The sequence below is a fragment of the Podarcis raffonei genome, chromosome 6, assembly GCF_027172205.1.
Source record: "Podarcis raffonei isolate rPodRaf1 chromosome 6, rPodRaf1.pri, whole genome shotgun sequence".
Lineage (NCBI taxonomy): Eukaryota > Metazoa > Chordata > Lepidosauria > Squamata > Lacertidae > Podarcis > Podarcis raffonei.
Genome location: NC_070607.1, coordinates 59,427,141 through 59,450,419, shown reverse-complemented (window position 1 = coordinate 59,450,419; position 23,279 = coordinate 59,427,141). Strand labels below are relative to the sequence as shown.

Sequence of the window (23,279 nt, the reverse complement as noted above, 5' to 3'; positions counted from 1 at the left end):
TGGAGATTTTTGAAATGTTATGTGGTATTGAAATGCTTTTAAATATACACATATTCCCCCCCCCCCGGGTGTGTGATAAAGTATGAAACAGAAGAGGGCACCCAAATGTAAATGGCAGACGTCTGTGGTACAAATGCTATGCTGATGGAAAGGACGAAGGCTTTCCTATGCAAGTGAGTAAGATACATGAATGTTGCTCTTTTATGATAAACCAAGTGCTTAAAGCAGTCGTCCTTGCAATTTTCCCCTGGCAGTAAGCTCCAGTGAACATAACAGGACAATGGTCACCATCTTGTTGCCTTCCAGATGCTGTTGGACTACAAGTCCCATGAGTCCCAGCAAGCAAGACCAGTGGTCAGAACTGATGGGAGTTGTAGTCCAGCAGCATCTCACAGAGTATGCCTACAGTTAAAGAAATACGCAGAGGATTTGGTTGTTTGCTTAGCTTGTGACAAAAAAAATTAAGAACAAACCAGGGATTACCTTATATTGGAAAGTTAAAAGCATGGCCCTCATTTAAAGGGCTCTGCTTTTATTGTGGTTGTTGAAGCTATTCTTTCTTGGTAGAAAGAAAGAACAAGGGGAGACCTGGTTTACCTTTGTACTGGAGAATGTCTTCAGTGTAGGCCAGGACACTAGGGAAAGTGCTGCTGAGGAACAGGCCCAGGGAGGCAGTCCCCACAAACAAAAAGACAACGCTGTAGGAAAAGATCAGGAGCAGGAAGAATGTTACAAGCACTCCAAGCTGCAATGACATAAAAGGAATGGAGAAAAAAAATAAAATTAAATATGGAGTAAGATTTTTTTTTGCGCTCAGCTAAAAAGACTTGAGTAACCACCACTGCCACCGGGACACACACACCCCCCCCTGACTGTATGAGCCTTGCCTCTGGAGAGATTCACAAACACGTGGGCATCATTTGGTATCTTGTCTCCCGATAATGCCCAGCTGAACATGGAAAATGCTTCAGAAAAGACACGTGTTGTGTGTCTGAGATAAGAGAGCTTTAGCAGAAGGCGGCTGATCTGAGCCATTTCATGCATGAAAATCACCACTTGATGCTACTAGTGCAGCACATCGAAAACTCCCCTTTGATTTTACAGATATGGCCACCAAGCTCAACTAGTGTATCTGATGTTCCCAGCAGACATCACAGCGGGAGCAAAGAGCAGGCTCATTTCACTAACCCAGGACACAGCAAACTGCTTCTACTCTGCGTGTCTGCACCGCTGGCTGTACTCCTTTATTGTGTGTGTGTGTGTGTGTGTGTGTGTGTGTGTGTGTGTGTATCCAGTGAGCTCAAGGTGGCATCAATGCTTTACTTTCTCTGCATTTTATCCTCACAACAATCTGTTGAGGTGGGTTAGGCTCAGGGCCACCCAGTGAGCTTCATTTATGTCTCCAAGGTCCTAGTCCACATAATATCCTCCCACCTTACTCCACACTCTTGAAAATAAGATGCAGAAGACAAGAAGTTGGGGGGGGCAGATGCTCTTTTCCTTAAGGACTAGAAGCTTATTACTTCCCTTGCTGACAGTCCTACATAGTTAGGGCCTTTGAGACTAACCAATTTAGGCTGCATTTTTATACACGCTTGTCAGGGTCAGGGAGTAAGCTCCGTGGAATTCAGGGGTGAACATGGGTAAGAGCATACACAGTTACTGTGGCATAAATCGATTCCTGCCTAATATAAGATTAAGGCATAATAAACGTGTTTGCTGGTGGTTGCAGTTTCTCTGCAGCTTGCTTGGGACAGGGGAAGCGGGGGGGGGCGGGGCGGGGGAGATAAATACTTTATAGTAAAGTTAAGACGACCTGCTGCCTGCCAGCAGAGAGAGGCTGGTTTAATTAAAAAAATTTTTAAGTGTACTGCTTCTTCACAAAACACACAAATACAAACATGGGGGGGGGGAGAGATACACACAGACAATTGCACACCCACAAACACAACAGGGGAAAGAGGGAATCGGCTTTTATGCTAGAGCAGTGTGTTTTTCTTTTTCTTCTTCTTTTTACCCCAGTTTATATTTTTACGTGAGAACAGGAGGAGAGAAGGGGCTTGGTTCCAGAAGCCATGCTTCTGCCTAAGCCACCTACCAGCCTGGTGCCTGCCTTTCAACAAGAACCTGGGGTCTCTGAGGGAGGAAGTTCCCACTTGGAGGCTGTCAAGCTCCGCCTGCTCGGGAGACAGAGCGCTGAGGAGGGAGGCAGGCAGGGGAGATGGCAGAGAGTTACCCTGCAGTGCACACACACGTTCTATTCAGGATGCGAACAGGGCTCTGGAATGGATCCCGTTCGCATCCTGAGGTACCACTGTATCATGTTTTTTGACTATTGCACACAAGCACGCACACACGATTCACGATATACAGTGGTACCTCTGCTTGCGAACGGGATCCATTCCGGAGGCCCGTTTGCAACATGAAAGGCCCGCAGTGTGAAACACCATCTCTGCGCAGGTGCGCAGCGCGATTTGGCATTTGTGTGCATGCGTGAGTGGTGAAACCCGGAAGTAACACTTTCTGGTACTTCCAGGTTGCTGCGGGGCGCAATCTGAAAAAACGTAACATGAAGCAAACGTAACATGAGGTACGACTGTATTGCCAGGTAATTTTTTTTAAAAAAACCCCGTTATCACAAACTGCTCTTAATATCGATATAAGACAGTATATTGAGATATCGCCTGACCCTAATAACAATTCCCTCAAGAAACCCTGGAATTGGAAAGCATGCAAGGATAAGGAGACTGCTTTGCTAGAGATCTCCAGTCGCCCCCCCCCTTCAGCACAACATCCAGGGTTCTCTGAATGAAATGTCCCAGGAGTAGGGAGCCTGGGGCCACCCAGAGGTTGTTCAGCTGCCTGGGGCCTCTTGGAGCTGGAGGCCAATGATGTCTGAAGGGCCACAGGTCTCCCATTCCTGCTCTAACCCATTTGCTTGCATTGCCCTCAGCTGCAAGAATAATACGCTCTTGCTTCCAAATAAGGGTGCCAATCGCTGGTTATATCCATGTTACTGGTCTGCCAGACACGCCATAGGCAGAATAAGCCTCTCTGCTACCTTGGAAGAGAGGGAGAAGAAGAAGATATCGCCATACCACATTGATGAAAACCATAGTTGCTGGCTTCATTCTGTAGGACACGGGGATGGAGATGAGCCGGCCCAGAGTGATGAATCCCCAGAAGAGGCTGGGCAAGTAACCAGCCACCTTGTGTCCTACGGAGAGTGGTTCCTCCACAGCGTAGCTGTACACAAACCCAGAATACTCGCCCTGCAGGAGAGACCAGATTACTTACATAATCTATATATCACACAAACCTCCAATATAGATCTATATTCCCAGGACACACACACAGTAGTAAGAAAAGAAAAAGCATAATGTAAAATAATTGGTTTACTAACACATGCGAACCAATATACAAAATTAAAACAAACTGAAATCACAATAGTGCATTTAAATTTATTTTACTTTTTAGCGTTTAAGAATGCTTGCCTTAGCAGTTCTGAAAAGCCTGGAGAAAACAGAAATGCTTTTGCCTGGCACCTAAGTTCTAGTCATTAGGTCTCTGGGTGGGCTTCCTTGAAAAGGGCATTCCAAGGATGAGGAGCCACCACGGAAAAGGCCCTCCATCTGTGCAGTAACCACACACCACATTTCAGACAGCAGGGGCCTGTGATGGGGATGTCGGCGAATGAAGAGATTGAGATGGGACAAGGCAATCCCACAAAATATTTGAGTCCTAAGCCATGAAGGGCTTTAAGAGTTAAGACCAGCACCTTAAATCTCATTGGAAGTCAGGGATGGTGTTTCAGTGCAGCCAGATTTGAGCTCTTCACTCAGTCCATGTTAGGAAATGAAGTTAGTGTGCTGGGCTAGCTGCAATTTCTGAACAGTTTTCAAAGGCAGCCCCATGCAGCCCACCCTCAAAGTTACCAGGGCATGGACAACGGTCAAGATTGTATCTACTCAGGAAGGACTGCAGTTGGTGGATTAGCCACAACCAACAGAAGAAACTCATGATCCTGGAGGCCCAAGAGATAAAGATGAATCTAACAGCACTCCCACACTGGCACCTTATCCTTCACAGAGGGTACAATCCTCAGCAAAGTTGGTTGAACACCACCTCCCTGGGCAGACAAACTGCTGACCCACACAGCACACCTCTGTCTTATCAGGAATGAATGTCAATTAGTGCTTCCAAACCCCAGATAAACGCTTCTTCCAATTCAGCTGGAAGAGACAGAGGTGGAGGACTCCATTCAACTCCATTCAAATGCCTTCATAAAAATGCTGTAACATATTGGGGGGGAACAGAATGGATCCCTGAGGGACCTCTGCCCCAAAATGCCGTGGGCCAGAAGTCTTGCAATTCTGCCTTCCAGAATGGGCCCTCCAGGTAGGAGTGGAACATCCGTCCCCAATCCCCAAGTCAGAAACCCTTTCCAGAAGGAAACCATGGCCAATGGTGTTGAGCACTGCTGAGAGATTTAGTAGAATCAACAGAATTACATTGCATTCCCCCCACCCTCTCCTAGCAGAAGTCGTTTATCAGGGCAACCCTGGCAGTTTCAGTTCCAAATCAAAGTCAGAATCCAGACTCAAATGGATAATGAGTGCTTGAAGTTGACCAGAAAAGCACTCACTCCACCAACCTGCCCAACGAAGGGACATTTGAGATCAGCCAATAGTAGTTACAATTCTCTGGGCCTTGTTTCTTGTGGTTTTAAGAGTGGCTGCCCGCTATAGGTCACCACATTTAACACTCTCAGGCCATGAAAGGCTTACAGGATAAAATTGTAAAAGGTGTGTGTGGTGGTGGGGTGGTCCTCAACTTTAAGTGGGTGAGAATTCAACATATAGTGTAAGAGAGCAACTGCAGTGCCAATCTTGGGTGAACAGCCCAATTAAACAAAGGGCCAATTCCTCATACTCTTAGGTGAGATGCAGTCAAAAGAAGGCAGAGAAGACCATGAGCTTTGAACTAAAGCAATGCTACTAAGAGTGAACCAGCAGGCAGTACCTGCTGGGTGGAGGGAGACAAGTTTTTAGCTGAAAGCTCTCCATGAGCACTCAAGCCAAGCTACACAGATCAAGTAAAAGACAGTCTTGAAAGCACTTGCTCAGCCCATTCTAGGGAATCTGGAGTGCCCCAGTAGTGCAAATTGGGGAGGTCTGACACTGACTCCTCAATTGTTGCTCTTACCAGGATCCCATCGGTCATAAAGAGGAGAAGGGCACCCATCACATGGACAGCAAAGTAAGAGCAAGGAGCTCCTATGAAGTTCTTGCTTTGGCAGCATCTGAAGAGGTCCTCATGCCCTGGGTAGAGAAAACAATAGCACACAAGAGTAGTGAAGCTTCTTGGGTACCCAAACAGTCTCTCTCTCTGCAGCAAAGATGTGCAATGTTTCTATTCTGCTTAATGTATGTGTGGGGTTTTGTGTCAGCGTCGCTTGTGCAGGTTCTCTTTACTATTTGCTTGTGTTCCTTTGGTGGTGAGAGAAGTTGGGGTTGGCCTAGGGTGTAGTTGTTTGTTTGTGATTGGCTGTGGTGAACTTTGTTTTCATGTGTGAGTGGGTGTTTTTGGATCAGGTTAGCCATATTGATTCATATGCTGTTGGTGGATTCTTGTCGTTGTCTTGTTGGGCTGTGTATGTGATAAAGGGAGCCATACCAGGGTAAAGATATCTTCTTCTATTCTGACAGGTTACTTCTGAAGGAATGCAGTCCTTGGCAGGATAAAGGCTGCCCATAATTTGACTAGATGGACCTTTGGTCTGATGCAGCTGGCACTATGGGAGGTGAGGCCCCAAGGCAGATACCACCATTTTACTGGTTTTCTACATGCACCAAAGTGGAATGCGCATTAATATTCTATGGCCTTTAAAAATGTGTCTGTGGGAGATGGTGTATTGGTTTATTTTGCTTTTGCTTTTATTATGTATTTTGTGTTTTCATTTTCTTTACGTTGTAAAATGTCCTGTGATATTCAGATGAAGGGCAGTATACAAATTTAAATAATAATAATAATAATAATAATAATAATAATAATAATAATAATAATAATGTGTTCCATCTCACTGCTGCATGGCTTGTGGGGTTAAGAGCAGCCAGAAATGTTTGCATGTATATAAATGCATCCCAGTGTGTGTGCATAGAAAACGACAGAAATATGCAACACCTGGCATTCTTGATGCATATGGGCAAATGCATCTGTAAGCTGCTACACACCACAGCAAAAGCCACCAAATAAATAAATGAGACATTTTTAGAAGGCGCACAGAAGTTGCTTCTTTCAGAGTTCCAGTAATAACCTTCCTGGCAGAAAGACAGACTGCTTTTCGTCTTCAAACCACTCTGTGTGTGAGATAATTGCTTCCCTTTTGCTCATGGGAGTTATCGCAATGCAGGGAAACAGATGCCTTGGCCCAGAAGGAAACACCTTCCTTGCTAGGAGGCCAGAGTGGGCATAAAAGATCATTCCCAATTTGGCAAAGGCCTTAACATGGACCAGAACAAAGGCTGGTATTAAATGCAGGACAGGTGAGAAGCTTTTGCAATCACACTGACATTCCTTCTCTGCTACAAACTGGGGTGGAATCTACAAACATATAAAAATCATTCTGAAAATGCTTTTTTTTAAAAAGCGTTTTTAAAAATACATTGAATTTTCTATAAGGCTCACGATCACCATCTAGTGTCACATTTTATATTGCACGTAAAACAGATTTAAAACATTTTATTTGCAGCTGTATAGCTGAGTCCTGGGTAAACGCCAGCAGAGAAACCTGCCCCCAGGAATTTCAATTCATTGCCTACAGAGCTAATACTAAACAGAAGCCAAGGACAAATAATGTACGATATTCTAGGATCAATAGGATTCAACCTATTTGGACTGATTTGGCTTCCTTAGTTTTATATGTGTTCTGGGAACATAACCAAAACTATGTAGCTGATAGCACAAATAGGGTTCTAGCCTAGTACTCAGGGGTTTGCTACGCCACTGTCTCAGTGGCCAACCAGATGCCCATGGCAAGCTCACAAGTAGGACCTGAGCTTGACAGCCCTTTGCCCTCTTGCAGTTTCCAGCCAGAAGCACACTGTCTCTGTCGGAGGAGGTAGAACACAGCCATCAAGGCAGTAGCCACAGACAAGGAAAAACCTGGGAAGCTTAATGCAGAATATTTCACTCTGTGCTTTGCTTCATCCCTTTCCCACAGCAAAACAACACACCGTCTCGCTACAACCTGTGGAGAGAAGAAGGCTCTGATACCATGGCAATGGGCTCTGCATGCACAGCCCGGATTGGCAGCTCTCACCTATTTCTGGCTGAGTTCTTGGCGAGGAGGTGGAAGAGTCATCCCGGTCGGCTATCCGCGTTTCCAGTGCCAGCTCATCCGCAGGCAGTAGTGGGGGGCTGCCGCTTTGACACCAAGGCACCAGCCTCTCCTTGTAGAGCAGCAGGAAGACCGCAAAGGGGACTGGGAGCTGCAGAACAACAGGCAAAAAGAAAAGTCAGCCGGGCGCATGGTGTGTGTCTTATAACAATTTTCAGCCCCCAGGGTTGATATCTGCGCTTCTCCACGGGAGGGGGCTGCTGTTGGCTCAGATTTTTATTTATTTATTCAGGGCACATCTTCAAAACTAGAGCTTGTAAACCTTTGCACCTCCAAATGCCACTGAGCTCCCGCCAGTCCCAGCTGGCATGGCCAATGGTCAGGAATGATTGGAGTTATTTATCTGTTGTATTTAAAGGTAAAGGGTAAAGGGACCCCTGTTAAGTCCAGTCGTGACCGACTCTGGGGTTGCGGCGCTCATCTTGCTTTACTGGCCAAGGGAGCCGGCGTAAAGCTTCTGGGTCACGTGGCCAGCATGACTAAGCCGCTTCTGGCGAACCAGAGCAGCGCACGGAAATGCCGTTTACCTTCCTGCCTATTTATCTACTTGCACTTCGTGCTTTCAAACTGCTAGGTTGCCAGGAGCTGGGACCGAGGAACGGGAGCTCACCCCGTCGCGGGGATTCGAACCGCCGACCTTCTGATCAGCAAATCCTAGGCTCTGTGGTTTAACCCACAGCACCACCCGCATTTAGATATCACTTTTTCCCTCCAAGGAGGCTCAAGGTGATGTACATAGCTCTCCTCTCCCCATTTTATCCTCACGACAATCCTGTGAGGTAGGCGAGGCTGAGAGGCAGTGACTGGCCCAAGGCTACCCAGTGAGTTTCATGGCTGAGCAGGGATTTGAACCCAGGCCTCCCAGGTCCAAGTCTGGCACTCTGTTTCACAGTGGAGCTGCGAGTCCAGCAACATTGCTTGTAGCTGAATTGATGAAATGTGGGCTATAAATCTTTAAAATCAACAGTTTTGTAACAATAACACCCCCACCCACTGCACAAGGAGAGAGAGAGAGAGAGAGAGAGAGAGAGAGAGAAAGAAAGAAAGAAAGAAAGAAAGAAAGAAAGAAAGAAAGAAAGAGGTTCCTCAGCCCTGCCCTGGTATACTGGGAATCCCAGCAAGCCAAGCTGCAAAAAACTTAACCTAGAACATAACATTTCAGACATCTTCTGGAAAGAAATCCTTCTGCAGCTCACCACCACTAAATGGCTCATTCCTTTTTTTTTAAACCTAACTTTCCCTGTGAGTTATAAAGAATACACCCGTTTTCAGCTGATATATTGATGTCCAGAATGCAGTGCCATTTCTTGCTCTGCCAGCAGATGGTAGGCGAGCAGCATAGATGCCCACAGCGTTTGTGTCCAGCCCAAACTGCCTTGAGAAGCTACACATTTGGAAAGGAGGGGCTTACAAGCCACCGTGTCGCCTCGCCTCTCTCCCCACAAATCTGAACAGGCGTTGCCTAAGCTTTCACATGGGACAATTCAGTCCTGCTTTACTGTAGAGACCGCTGTGTAATTCTGTGTTCAGGTACACAGAAGCAGCGCCCTCTGTTGTTCCTTTGCGGTACCAAAACAGAACATATGAATTTAAAACTCTGAAATGTCACAGTGCTTTCACATTACTTTTAGTTAACATCTACTGGGGTGTATTCTTTCATGTGTGGGATGGTGATGGGGTATGAGAGGAATAAATGAAGCCGTCTTCCTCCTCTCCCCACCAGACTGATGGCAGAAGCCAGGTCGTCTGTCATTAACAGCTGGCTTCACATATATTGTTTTTGCTCTCCTCTGTGAATGAGCAGGAGCTGCAAGTGCACATTTCCTGGTTTTTGTTGGCTGGAGGTATTCTTTCAATGTATGGAGCATTTGCTCCCTCTTGATTCCCCCTCCTCAGCTGAATTCATTTAAGAGCCCTCCATTGTTCACAGAACAATAGGAACAAGAACAGCCAGTTCGGTCCCATGGAAGAAAAACGTTTTCCCCTAATAGTTAGAATCCTTCCGGAGGTCAGGAGCAGTTTGCATTAATGGCCATGAAAATCAGAGCAGAATAAACAGACCTCACGCTGCCCTTTGGGAGAACAGCAGGCTAGACATGTATAAGGCCGGTATCCTGTATTTCCCCTACTGTCTCAGCCTTTACTTTGCCCTCTGTGAAATGGCAATAGTGATCTTGTTTGCAAATGCTGCAAAGGTGAGTTCTGGCTGGGGAAAAGCACTACCAAACATTAAAGTAGCATACAAAATATCCGTATTAATCTTCTTGTGGGATCCCTGTGGGATATAAATAAGATTTGGTCTCTGAATTGCACACAAGCCGTCACAATGCTCCAGAATAAAATGAGGAAATCAATCTCAGGCTCCCAAGAATGGAAAACTCAAGACAAATGGAAGGCTTGGATTTTAATGAACACAGAGAATTAAATATGTGAAGAGGAATCTCATCTAGAGTGTCACCTTTGTGAGCAAAGGTTGGAAGATTATCCCGGAATTGCCGTGATTTGCTTAACTGGGTTAGCATGTTAGTCCAGTTCAAAAGCAAGAAAATGGTAATTAGAATCTTTGCTACAGCTTTTCTTCTGCTAGCTCCTCTAAAAATAAACAAAGCCAAATTAGAGAGAACACATGCAGCACAGCCTTCAGATATTACAGTCTACGGATATCACACACACACAAACCCTACATGCACAACCGTCTCCTGCTTCTGGTTTAAGTGCTGGTGCAGTACAGCTGAAATGATAATTTTTAAAGGTAGCATTCAGTAGCTTGTGATGCACCTCCAATGTCTGCTAATCTGTTGTAGGCCCAAGCTCCTTTTCTGCCTACAGAGCAGCAAACACTACTGGGAGTACGAGCCATATTGCCTATGCTGAAATATGGGATGCTGCTCTTAGGGGGAAAAAGTGACCCCAATGGAACCTTCAGCACTACTGTCTGCTAGCTCTGCATGGTTCATTTTGCAGGTGGCACCTGGCACAACTTTTGCCCATGCAAGCCACATTCTGAGCCCTGAAGCTGCAACTGCCAGAATTCCTTGGGGTGAAATTTTCTGCACGCACCCCTGGAAAGTTCCCAGTATCAGCCAATAGTCAGGACGCTGAAAACCCCACTCAGAACTTTGATCCTGATCCACAATTACAGTAAGCCCGCAACTTACACAGAGGTTACAGTGTAGAGTTGTGTAGAGTCAAAATTCATTGGGTGCAATGGCAGCTCTGATTGCCAACGTCATTTCCCCCGGAACCCCAACCCTTTTAAATTTATTTTTGCCACGCACATAAAACTGAATGCACATGTTCAATGTCCGTAGGTTGTGGGCTTACTGTACCAGAACTTCAGAAGTATCAACAAAGCTGCAGAATGCATTCTATGGTTGCCATATATCCTCCTTTTCCAGGAATTAAAACTTAAAGAGAAATTTGGGGATGTTGCTGGTAGAGCTATGAGAACAAATGAGATCTAAAGCCTGCATACCTGCACAGACAGCTTCTCTCAGAAGAGTGTGGGTACTTATCATGTATTTATTGAGAAATCAATATTTAGTCAAGAGGAGTTGTTGTTTGGTCCTGCTTTTCCATAAAACTATGCCCAAAGCAATTTTATAATGCAGAGGGCTGTGATTTATGTATTTATTTCATTTCCATCCTACCCTGCCTCCAAGAACACTGTACACTGTTCTTTCCCCCTCTCAATTTAGCCTCAAACAGACCTGCTTGGTAGTTTTGGCTGATAGGCTCAAGATCTCCCTGCCCCTCCACCCAGCCTCATTAACAAATGAAAATTTGAATATGGGGGTCATCTGGGATGCAGGTGGTGCTGTGGTCTAAACAACTGAGTCTCTTGGGCTTGTCAATCAGAAGGTCGGCAGTTCGAATCTGTGTGATGGGGTGCGCTCCCTTTGCTCTGTCCCTGCTCCTGCCAACCTAGCAGTTCGAAAGCACACCAGTGCAAGTAGATAAATAGGGAAGGTAAACAGCATTTCTGTGCGCTCTAGCACTTGTCACGGTGTTCCCTTCCACCAGAAGCAGTTTAGTCATGCTGGTCACATGACGTGGAAAGCTTTCTGTGGACAAACTCTGGCTCCCTCGGCCTGAAGTGAGATGAGCGCCGCAACTCCATGAGCGCCGCAACCCCATAGTTGCCTTTGACTGGACTTAACCGCCCAGGTGTCACATCTAGTCCAGCATTTGAACTGCCATGCCACATGGCAGGATAAGGAGCACATGGCTTCAGCCAATTTCTATCCTGAACTCAAGGGGAAATGTGAAGGTGGCATTCTGCCTCCCAGATAGTGGGAGCACCATTGCCTTCTGCAATAGTGGTGCTGGGGCAGCCAGGATGCAGGTGAGGAGAAACAATCCACAGATCAACCAAATTGGAAACACACAGGTGGAAGGATCAGTTTTGCAAATGCAATTTTTATTTTGCAAAGTTCCAAGTGCAAAAATGCAGCTTGCGAAGTTGAGCTCAGACTTGGTAGGAAGGCATCCAAATGTTAAGAAAAAGCAACAAATGTTACTGAGCATGGGCAGAGTGCTTTCCTCTCCCCTCCTTAATAAGCACAACCCCCACTCAAAACATCTGGGGCACGGGAGCTAAGCCTCCACTTGGAGGGAGTGAACCTTCCATGCAGGCAACTCTTTCTTTTTCTTTGTTAAAAAAAGGAAAATAAAATAATATTGTGGCCCCTGAAAGACTTAACAGATTGATTGTATCACAATCTCAGATGAATGGACAACTGAATACTATGCTTGGGTGAAATCCCTCTTCCAAGTCCATCCAAGTGTTTCAGGGGCACAACGATCCCTTTTCAATATCTGCTTGTGTTTTTCACCTTTAAGAAAAGGGGGAGGGGAGGCTGAATGGTGCTGATGAGCTTGTTTGGCTTCCACAGCTGGGTTCATCTGCCAAGATACACACAGGCAGGGCCAAGGCATTTTATTACAGGATCTCACAACTCGGCATGCTTGCTTTGGGGTAATATACTAGACCTCCTGGTACACTGTTTAATGCGAGGCCTTGGCACAGGCCTCACCAGCCTAAACAAACAGCAAAATCATTTCATGGCTAAATGCTCTGCCCACAATGCGAAGCAAAACCCAGCCAGTGCATTGATGGAAAAGGTCACGGAAAAGGTGGCTCTACCTATCATATGTCTTTGCCGCAGAGAATGCTCATCTAAGAGGTTTTGCTATCCTGTGGATGCAGTGGGTTGGCTTAATTATGAATTCACATTCGGTATGCCGTATAAGAAGTATTTATTGTTATTGCTGGCATATGGTCCAAACAACTAGTTTGATCTGATCTGAAAAGTATAACAGTATTTAAGTAAGTAGGTCTTTGCCTCTAACAAAACTAGCAGTTTCACACTTGGGTGACTTTGCTCTTCTGAACATCTCACATATCTGCCGCTAGGAGTAAATCACACACCAATTTTTTAAAAAACTAGTGGTGTTCAGCCATGCACATTGGACATGATAAACACACACACACACACACAAATAGATCTAAGGGTGCCTTGAACTGGGTAGTTTTCAGGTGATCATCAGGGGCTGAGTGATGCAACTTCAGTTGCCAGCTTTTTCTTCTGGCCCTGCTCCTGTGCTATTTACAGCAGTCTGTCACGGAAAATTTGGCAGGTGAACCTTTTCCTACAGCCAGCTCCGGAATATCTTCATTTGATAAATCTCTGCATATCAAACAACTATTAGAGGAAAGGAGAAGCCAGGGATTGAACCTGGGACCTTCTGCATGCAAAGCAGATGCTCTCATACTGAACTGGTCCTCTCCCATTATATCCCTTGACCCATCACCCAATTGTTTTTATTTAGTGCTCTATGTCCAAGCTTGCTCATGAACAAGCTTGCTGCTAGTACAGTCATACCTCGGGTTACAGCCGCTTCAGGTTGCATTTTTTTTGGGTTACGGACCGCCGAAACCCGGAAGTTCTGGAACAGGTTACTTCCAGGTTTCGGTGGTTGCGCATGCGCAGAAATGCTAAATTGCGCTGTGCGCATGCACAGAAGCGCCGAATCACAACCTGCGCAGAAACGGGTTGCGAACGTGCATCCCGTACAGATCACGTTCACAACCCAAGCGTCCACTGTATAAAACAGTACAAATCTTGCCTCGTTTGTCTACTGTAAGCAGAAGACTAGCACCCCCACCCTCCTTTGTACCTCCTGCCCTCTGTCCCAATTCTAAAAGAGTCATGATCCCATTTCAAGGTGCCTCTACCAATATGTGGGCATATTTTTCAGCACAATGCACCCAGTTTATTAGCGTGTTTGGCCTTCAGGAAAATAGCCCAGTGTTATGTACTGAGTTGAATAGGATCCAAACTGCAGCAGTCTGATTGGTCCTAGAACAATGCAGCAGTATGATTGGTTGGCAGGAACTACCCAATCATGCTCCAGATAGAAGTGAATCCACAACCTGATTGGCTTACAGTAGAATTCCGGAATTAGCCAATCATGTGCAGCCCATTGTGTAAATAATGTATATAAAGCAGATACTTTGAGGGGACATTCATTCCTCCTCACCACTATGAGCTGAATAAAGAGCATGAAATCACTTTGCGACTCTGAGTATATTTCACCCAGATATAGTATATCCCCGTAAGAAGTGAGGTTATAGATATAGATGCAGTCGTACCTTGGAAGTTGAACGGAATCCATTCCGGAAGTCCGTTCGACTTCCAAAACGTTCGAACACCAAATCGCAGCTTCCGATTGGCTGCAGGAAGCTCCTGTAGCTGATCAGAAGCTGCAGAAGTCCCATCGGACCTTTGGGTTCCAAAAGAACATTCACAAACTGGAACAATCACTTCCAGGTTTGTGGCATTCAGGAGCAAAAATGTCCGAGTTCCAAGGTATGACTGTATAAACTTCTGAGTTCCCCAAACACAGAGATTTCTATGGACTATCATCCCAGTTTTTAAAAAGTCCCTTGTTTTCTTCATTACTTCATTACCAACATATGGCCATATCCATTGCTTCAACAAACAAAAGCCTTTGGGACAAGGGTCCATTTTTAGAAAGGCCCCCAAATGCTTGCCTTGAATTGCACATCAGCCGGCACAGAGGAGGACTTGCTTGTTCACACAACACATTGAGATGAGCCCAGTTGCTCTTTTTGCTGTCACCTGCTGCATTCACCTCCAGGTTCTATTACTCAACAGGTTGGTGTAACAGGAAGAAAAACGTAACCATTTTCAGCAGAGCTGTCAAGTGTTTCCGTGCTCAGGTGCCAACTATGACAAAGTCTCTGAGTTCATGGGGCGGGAGGCTCTCCCTTTAGCCAAGACCTGTTTTAAGAGTGCTGCAACTGCTCGTTTCTATAACCAGGAGAGAGGGTTCATGAACTTACACACAAACCTTGCCCAAAACCAGCACTCAGGCAATTTAAGAATGACTGTGGACCTTTAAGAGTACCACTGCTGAAATTTTAAGTTCCCACTTATCAGATACAACTGCTCTGTCTCAAAAGCTGCTGTGCAAAGGCTCTGCTAGATGCAGGAGCCATCCAATGCAATATTGTCTTCCCTGAGCAATGGTATTCAGTAGTTCCTGTGTCTTGAGCCTAACTGGACCTTGCAACCATCATCTGAGGCTCTTCTTCATGTGCCTCCTCTACAAAGGGCAGCAATATGAGAACAGACCTTTTCTGTGGTGGCTTCCGGCTTGTGGGATGCTGTCCCCAGGCAGGCTCACCTGGCACCTTCGTTACATATCTTTAGGTGTCAGGCAAAAACGTTCCTCTACAACCAGGCCAATTAAGCAATCAGTGGCCTTCTAAACTGTTTTTGTTTGTCACTATCTTACATATTTTTATGTTTTATATATTGTAAACTGCCCTACTAAAGAGAAACTACATAATTCACATCATTTTAATAAACTCCATGTAATATGTTGACGCCCATTTTTCACCTGTTCTTTCCTCTGTGACCAGAGATTTTGCACTTTTTACTGAACCTGGTTATAGTGCTTCTGTTGCATTTTGCAGAATCTCAGGCTGGAGCTTTTCACCAGCTTCCTCTTTAGGCAGAGAACATTCATGTCCTCCTTATCCAACCAGCTCCATATGTTTAGCTTGACTACATCAGATCTGGCATACAAGCAGGTGGTTCTAATATTTCACAGGCAAGGCAGAAAATAGAAGTTTCAACGCCCACCCAAGGGCTAGAAATCCTTGCAGAGGCTGCGAAGTGTTAAAAAATTATGCAAGCATATTGTATGGGATATCTTTAAAAAGATGAGGCTTATGATATCAGGAGGAAATAAATATAACCAACTGTCCCTTTAGCAACAGAACTTATGGAGATGCTACCCAGAAAAAATTACTTCAGCTGCTGAAGTTCAGTCATAATTTGGTACCAAAATGCTGCTTTAGAATACCTCCAAAATGTATTCAGAATACATTTCTGATGTATTCAGAAACATATTCTGAATGTATTCGGGGGACAGGACTGACACTAATTACCTAATAATGCAATATTGTTATGGCTACTAGCCAGAGATTGATGGCTCTCCGCCAGAACAGTTAGCTCCTGCAAGTGAATGGTCAAAAGACGGTCAGAAATCTGGGTTGAATGAGACACCTACCAGGTCTTGGAGAAAGAGACTTCACCTGCCCCCATCCTGGCTAAGAGAAAAGGGAAGAAGTGTGTCTGCACACAAACAGATATCAGTTTGCAAGAGAAACTGGGTCTGTGTGTGCGCGCGCGCATGGAGAAGAAAATGAACTACAAGTTCACTAAAGCTGGGATATAGGGCAGACATGGGGAACCTGTGGCCCTCCAGACACTGTTGGACTCAAAGTCCTACCAGCCCCAGTTGCTATGGACAATGGCCAGAGATGACAGGAGTTGTAGTTTGGCAACAGCTGGAACCCCATTTTTGATTTAGGGAGTCTCACCCTGAAGATGCGATGTGGGCCAGCAGATCAGTTGCCTCATAGGAACACCTGCTGTTTGTCATTTTTGCTCTAGGTAAAACTATAGAGGCAAAGATACCCCGTGTCTTCAGATGCTCTTTCATCCAAACCAGGCAGCCCTGTCCCTGGATCTTCTCAGCAGTCAAGGAAACGGGAAGTGCGCAATAACCCAAGGACACACATAAGCATAAGGCACAGTTAATCTGCATCTTACCAGCAAAACATGCTGGTGAACACTGCACAAATCACTGGTGCCCACCCTTCCTTTGCTGTGCTGGGAACAAACCGTTACATGCAAACCAGTATTCCTTGCTTGCTCTTCTCAAACCAACAACAGGGACAAGCCAAGAACAAACCATGGCTTATTCTTAGCTCGTTCATGTAGCTTTCCCCTTCCCAGTGTGACGAAAGGAGGAGGGGACGATTTGGGCAGTGAGCACCAGGGACCTTACTCTATCCTGATAAGCCAGTTAGTTAGAAACTCTGGCATGCCATTTTTGCATCCTTCTGTTCATCCAAGAAGCTCAGTGTCGCTTATATTATTTCCCAAACAGTCTCCCATCCAGGCAGCTTAGGGAGCCAGCCAGGTTAGGGTCAGTGCCAGAGCTGGCAAGGAGAAGCTGGCAAGGTGAGGACAAATCAATGATGTAAGAAAACAAAGCCTTTCGCTAAATGTGAACTCTTGTCCTGTTTGCTTAGTTTACACCTATATTTTCTCAGTAACGTGGCAGTAATATTTCTGAATCTCGCCCTGCTTCTCACAGAGCTCGAATAACTGGTTTAGTTCATAACTAACAGCAAAGCACAGGGAATGAGGCTAGAGAGAAGAGAGATAGGGAGAAGAGATAGAGAGAGGGATGGAGAGAAGAGAAGAGAAGAGAAGAGAAGAGAAGAGAAGAGAAGAGGAGAGCCTGTGCTTGAACTTGACACTCAAAAACTAGCAAGAACCTTAATAACAGAGATGCTTTAAAAAAGCATTTCCATTTCCTAAAATATTCCCCTTTGTCTCCCAAGTCTTTCCTACCTCTCATCATGAACCAAGCATAGTGAGTATTATCATCCTGGAAACCAAGAGGCATGTGTGACAGCTGTTCCATGCATAATGCTCACAGTGGAGGCTGTACTATACAAGACAATGTTCAAGATGGAGGTGTTCCTACTACCCAGCTTAGCCAGGCTGCACTAAGCACATTTGCTGAGACTCAATGATGCAGATCCACACCATACATTTAAAGTACACCTAAACATACATGTAAAGCACATGACTTGCCCCAAATGATCCTGGGAAGCGTAATTTGTTTAGGGTACTAGGATCTGTAGCTGTGTGAGGGGAAGACTCTTAATTCCCCAGATTCTTTGGGGGAAATCACATGTTTTTAACTTGCGTTGGGTGTGCTTAAATGTATGGGGTGGCTCTGCCTGCAGTAGCAAATTTGCCTGGAGAAGGGAACTTGTGAGAATCCCTACTTTTACAGAGGCAGTGAAAACCTTCCACTTCTCCATTTGATTCCCAGACAAAAGCTTGCCACACTTACGGCTTGTGAGGAATCTCGGCAGGAGTTTGGTGAACAGGGCTGTAGTGCTCCCTCTCTAGAGCATTTGCCCCCAAAGTTTGCTGAACTACAGATCCCACCATTCCTGACCATGGGCCATGCTGGCTAGGGTTGACAGGAGATGGCGTTCAACACCGTCTGGAGGCTACAGCAGGATGGGGAAGGCTGCACTCGAGTTTCAAGTCAACTACTTTTGCACATGCATGTATGTGCAGATCATTCACACCCCAACAGAAACACAACCATACGTCCAAAGCAACACAGACCCCTTTGATTCATGCTAACCAGCAGGAAGACTGGAAGCTACACACAGGCAATTCCAAAAGCAGGAAGAAAAGCGGAAAGGCAACAATGCCCCTGATATCAGTATGTCCAAAGCCTTCTATACACTAAGGGAGGTGATTGCCTGTGTTTCCTATGGTATCTGTATACAATAAAATCATGCCATAGGTTTCTCATGCTTATTTTGTCCTAGAGACCTTCATAACAAGGGTCAACTTTCCCAGGAGGGTGATTTGCCATGCCTGTCTGTGCCACCTGTCTAAATAAATTCCTTCTAGTGTTTTCCAGTCACTGCCTGTGCTGCCACTCAAAAGTGGTTGATCAGTTCTTTGCTCTTTGGACCTCCATTAGCATTTCTGACTTCATTTCAGTGGCTAATGGGGGCAACGTAGCTGTGTGTTGCTTGGTAATAGGTGGATATTAGCCGGGTATTGACTATATTGTGTTTGTGGTTTTAAAAGTATTGATCTTAATAAGCTTGTATTTCAGATGGCTGTAAACCACCTTGATATTTTTGAATGAAAGGTGGTATCAAAGTGGTTTTTAATTGATCATAATACAAAAAATATAAAATATTAAAGCCCAAAGATTTGCAGAAGTATAATGTTTTGGGTTTTTTTTAGAAATAAACCTGGGGTGGACTCTCAAAATGGCCCAACGAGAACTGAACAAGCTCAGAGGCCAGAGAATGCTGACTGGCTGCATGGGGTGTGTGGGTAGATGTGGGAAAGGATAATGGAAAGAACGACGAATGATGGAACAGTGTGGCTGAAATCCTGGACAGCAGCATCCCACACTGCCACATTCTGTTGCAGTTACTATTTCTTTCAATACTATTCCACTTTAATGAGAGAACAATGAAGGCAGGAAGACAGAAGAGCTGATTTGTTGCCAACAGAAAACCAAAAACAGTTTTAGACGTGCAAAGTGGAATCAAGTTACTTTCCCTGACACACTGCCTTATGCGGGCTCCTCTGAAGAAGCCGGCCAAGAGACACATTCCCCCCCCCCCGCCGCCCTGCTGGTCAAACCACTTTAAGAGCTGGGCTGGAACGATCAGCCAGGAGGAGGGCGTCACTACTTACGTTGATCAAAGCCATAATCCAGAAGGCGTAAGACACCCGCGTCACCACCAGCCCTTTTGTTGGCAGGTCGTAGTGTGACAAGTTTCCAGGATGATGGGGGACGAACGACTTCCGGATGTGAGGGAGGTTGCTGCTGCCAGTGGCCGTGCTGTTTGTCAGGATGCAGTTGGTGTCCGAGAGAAAAGGATCGGCTATCAGAGGGCTCAGCAGGGCACCAAAGCCCACAAAGAAATGAAGGGCCTACACAAAGGAATGAGAAAATATCCTTATGATGTCCAGCAACAAGGCACACACAGCACCTCTGACAGCACATTAGAACCCTTAACAGTAAGAACCCTCAACTCAGACGGTTCTGCTCTAGCATCCTTCCTGGGAAAAGCCTTCTCCCATCACCACTGGTGCATTATCTCCAAAAAACTCCCAACATGCAACTTTTAATGGCACACAAATCCTTTGTGGGTTAGAACGTGTTATTTCATTAGGTCTGCAAATGATTTTATATGTGATCCTCAGCAACTGAAGTGCTCTTGCTACTGTGATACAAGTGACTGGCGTATTGTGTGTGCAGACATATGATGTGCTGCAAACAGTATGAACTAGGACTTCAGCTAGCCCAATTAAGACGGCGCCACTGCTGCAATAGTATTGGGTGAGTGTGAAGGGAGCCAGCTTTACACCACAAGGTTGCTTCTTCCCATGCTTTTTTGCTGGGGGGCACAGGAGTATGCATACCCCTAAACATTTTGTGGATCTAAGTTTGACCTCATTGAGGGGCAGTATTTCAATATGAGTAGGAAAATGAGAGTACCCCTAAAAAAATTTAAGAAAAAAAAGCACCGCTTCTTCCATTTTCTTCCATATCAAAGCACGTGGATGGGGACATGGGCTGTGCAGAGATGCCCCAAGACACACAAAATTGGCAATACCTACACAGACCAGCTTCTGTGCAGATATTCAATGTCAGCATGAACTCTTCCAAAACAGAATTGAGTAGTTATATCTGAACCTGCTTATTTAGAGTGAGATTAATAATGGTGCAAATAACTTCAGGAAGACAATGGTGATGCAAGTGTGGCTACACCACCATCTTCTGTGCACAGGACGTTGTGCATGTGTGAGGTAACGGGATGTGCTTACAGAGGGCATTCAGTCCCTGTGTTCTCAAAAGACATATGCTCTGGTGATCTTCACTGTCTATGTGAAAGATGGGCAGAACATGGAGGCAGCACAGCAACGAAGGAACAATCCAAGCAACTAAGGAACACTCCGTGAGTTAGATTCTGATGCTAAATTGTACCTTCTTTTGGAAAGTGATGCCTGGAAACTGTTTCCAGTTTCACAATTAAATGCTAAGCTGAAAGCAGGAGAGGTTCTGTCCTGATGTGACTCAACGATTCTAGATGTACACTAGGGATAGCATTCAAGCTTACAAAATACAGTGTGTGTAGACAGAGAGGAACAAGGATTTGGGACACAAGGAAAGATCAAAGGTCCACAAATGCACCTGCCATTGGTGACTGCTGATTGTTCTGGCCACTAGTCCTGAATTAGGGAGAGTCCTACCTTTCCGCCAAGTTTAAAGAAAGGGTAGGGACTTTTCTTCTGGCTGCATTGATTCCAGAGCCACCCAAGAAAGCAGCAAGACTGGCCAGTTTTTCCAAGTGCCTCTGGTGTTCAGCAAAACAGAAACATACCCCTCATCCTCCTCTCTTGCTAAAAAATGGCAGCGCTGGCAGGAGTTACTCACTAATGGTCTCATTCAGTGTGGCAAATCAGAAGAGATGGCAACCCCTTCCTTGGTGGGAGGGTGCAAGGATACCAGGCCAGCCAACATGTGTGGGTCCCTAACAAGGGCTCAAGATGGGGAAAAAACTCCAAGCATCTAGAGAGAGTTAAAAAAGGGGCCAACCGCCCCCTGTTACTTGTCTAACCTGTAGGAAGACAGCAGAGTCCTTCTGATAAATCTTCACCAGCTGCATATTGGAGAGGGTGTCGATGCAGCCCATGGCCAGGCCAGCCACGGCCATGACCACTGCAAGCACCACCACATTGTGGCAGACTGGGATGATGGCAAAAACCACAGAGATCGCAAGTGATGACACAAAGAGGGCGAACAGAGACTGAGCCAACCTGGACCAAAAAGAGAGAGAGAAAAAAGCAGTTTCGTTATTTACAATATAGACAGCCCACCGTCCAACTGTAGCCTTTGAGGCATTGTGCATTAAAAGAAAAACTATATCACACACATATATATTATAAACAGAAATGTACAGTTTTCTGCAGATTAAAAACAGCAGCAGAGTTGAGCACTTGGACCTCTGGTACAACAAGATGTTTACATAGTACCTGAAAACAATCAGTGTAGGAATCAGAATAGTGTATAAAGGAGATACAGCTGAGGCACCACCACAGAGAAGGCCCTGTCTCTGGTTGCCACTACTTTACCTCCAAAAGTAAGGGTGGGTTTCCAGTTGTTGTTTTTAAAAACAACCATCCAGGGGTGGGGAACCTGGACTCCAGCAATACCCAGAGGGCCACAGCTCCCGTTATCCTGGACCCTTGGCCATTCTGGCTGGAGATGTTGGGAGCTGGAGTCCATCAACATCTGGAGATCACCAGGTTTACCATCCCAATCTTAAAAATATTGGTAATGTTAATATGGGACCAGACATACTGCCTCCTATTTCTACCAATCTGCACAGTAGCAGCTGTATTTGGGACCAATAAAAGTTACTAAACTTTCATGGGCACTTCCTCTTATAGTGCATTACAGTAGTCAAACCTGAATGCTAACAGAATATGAGTCACAGCTATAAACCAATCAACTTTGTCTAGAGGTGCTTTATGCAATATATGACACGTGAGTGTCTGCAGGGCTGGAACTAATAGTACCAAGTTTGATTCTTTAGGGCAGCCTTGGGACTTGACACCTTCTAGCTGTCTTAGACTATATCTGCCATTGACAGCTGTGCAAATGGGAGCTGTGGTCCAAAAGCGCTGGAGGGTTGACGAAGGCTGCTTTGGGGGCAGTGCAACCCAGCCTAGAACAAGCTGTATCCCAAGTCTTTGACCAAGTGTATCACCAGCCAATAGGATGACCCAGTTTACTGGCACCCCATTGAGCCCATTACTGATTTCAGCCACCTTTTCAACACCTCACCTCACCTGTATTTGATATAAAAAAGGAACAGAACTGCCCACCCCCACTATACTGATGACACCTAACTCCAAATCCTCAAATAGCCTCCCTCAGAGCTTTTCAAATACCCATGGTATGGCTCTGCCCTTAGACTAGAACCATGTTCAAATCTCACATGAAGATTTTAGCTTGGCCTTAAAGCTCAACTGGGGTATCTTCTGGGCAAATCAGTATTTCTGCCTAACCTACTGGAAGGACAGCCATGTATATTTGCCTAAGCTCCCTCAAGGAAGAGTGGGATAAAATCTTTAAAAATAAAAATAAAAAACAACTTCAAGTGAAATGCCTAAAGGAAGCCTTGTTGTGTTCTATGGTTTTGTGTTACAGAGGTGAGACGATAATCTTGCTAACCTCATAAAAGGCTATAATCAGTTAGCAAAATGCAGAAAAACCAGGAAGGACAGCTATAAGAGGCATCAATAAAACTGGATAGCAGCTGGTGGAGTGGGTGCATTTTGACTGTACCACTTGTAGAATCTAGTGATTCAAGACATGCAATTAATTCTGCATAGAGAACCAGGCCAAAGCATCCTTTTTTAAAAAAAAGAAGTTTGAATCTGACTGCAATCCCAATCCCACTTGCCTAGGAGTAAGACCCACTGCATTCAGCATGATTTGCTTCTATGTAGATGAGGTTAGAATTGCAGCCAATGTCTAGAAAAGGGGGACGGATGGACTTGTTAATAAGCTAACATAATAGCAGCTTTCAACAGGAAAAAAAATGTTTTCCTATGTTTGCTACAGTAATCCCGCAATTCACGTGCATTTAACTTGTGCTTTCAGCTTTACGTACTTGGCTAAATAAATAAATAAATAAAAAGGGGGT

The 23,279-nt window shown here is 45.3% G+C and overlaps 2 protein-coding genes across 3 annotated transcripts in view; one reads left to right on the top strand and one right to left on the bottom strand.

Annotated features, from left to right (window-relative positions):
- The window catches only part of ELK4 (ETS transcription factor ELK4), a 35,068-nt gene extending 27,741 nt beyond the window's left edge, over window positions 1-7,327 (top strand). Inside the window, exon 6 of the mRNA XM_053393330.1 lies at window positions 7,223-7,327. The gene's annotated coding sequence lies outside the window, so the exon portion shown is untranslated. The remainder of the gene's footprint in view (window positions 1-7,222) is intronic.
- MFSD4A (major facilitator superfamily domain containing 4A) overlaps window positions 1-23,279 on the bottom strand; it is a 50,656-nt gene that overhangs the window by 5,312 nt on the left and 22,065 nt on the right. For both annotated transcript variants that reach the window (XM_053393328.1, XM_053393327.1), the window contains exons 2-7: window positions 21,186-21,384; window positions 19,255-19,494; window positions 7,322-7,490; window positions 5,206-5,321; window positions 3,099-3,272; window positions 598-745 (exon numbers count right to left, since the gene is read on the bottom strand). In XM_053393328.1, the coding sequence (XP_053249303.1) occupies window positions 598-745; window positions 3,099-3,272; window positions 5,206-5,321; window positions 7,322-7,490; window positions 19,255-19,494; window positions 21,186-21,281 (943 nt within the window). In that variant the 5' untranslated portion in view covers window positions 21,282-21,384. The remainder of the gene's footprint in view (window positions 1-597; window positions 746-3,098; window positions 3,273-5,205; window positions 5,322-7,321; window positions 7,491-19,254; window positions 19,495-21,185; window positions 21,385-23,279) is intronic.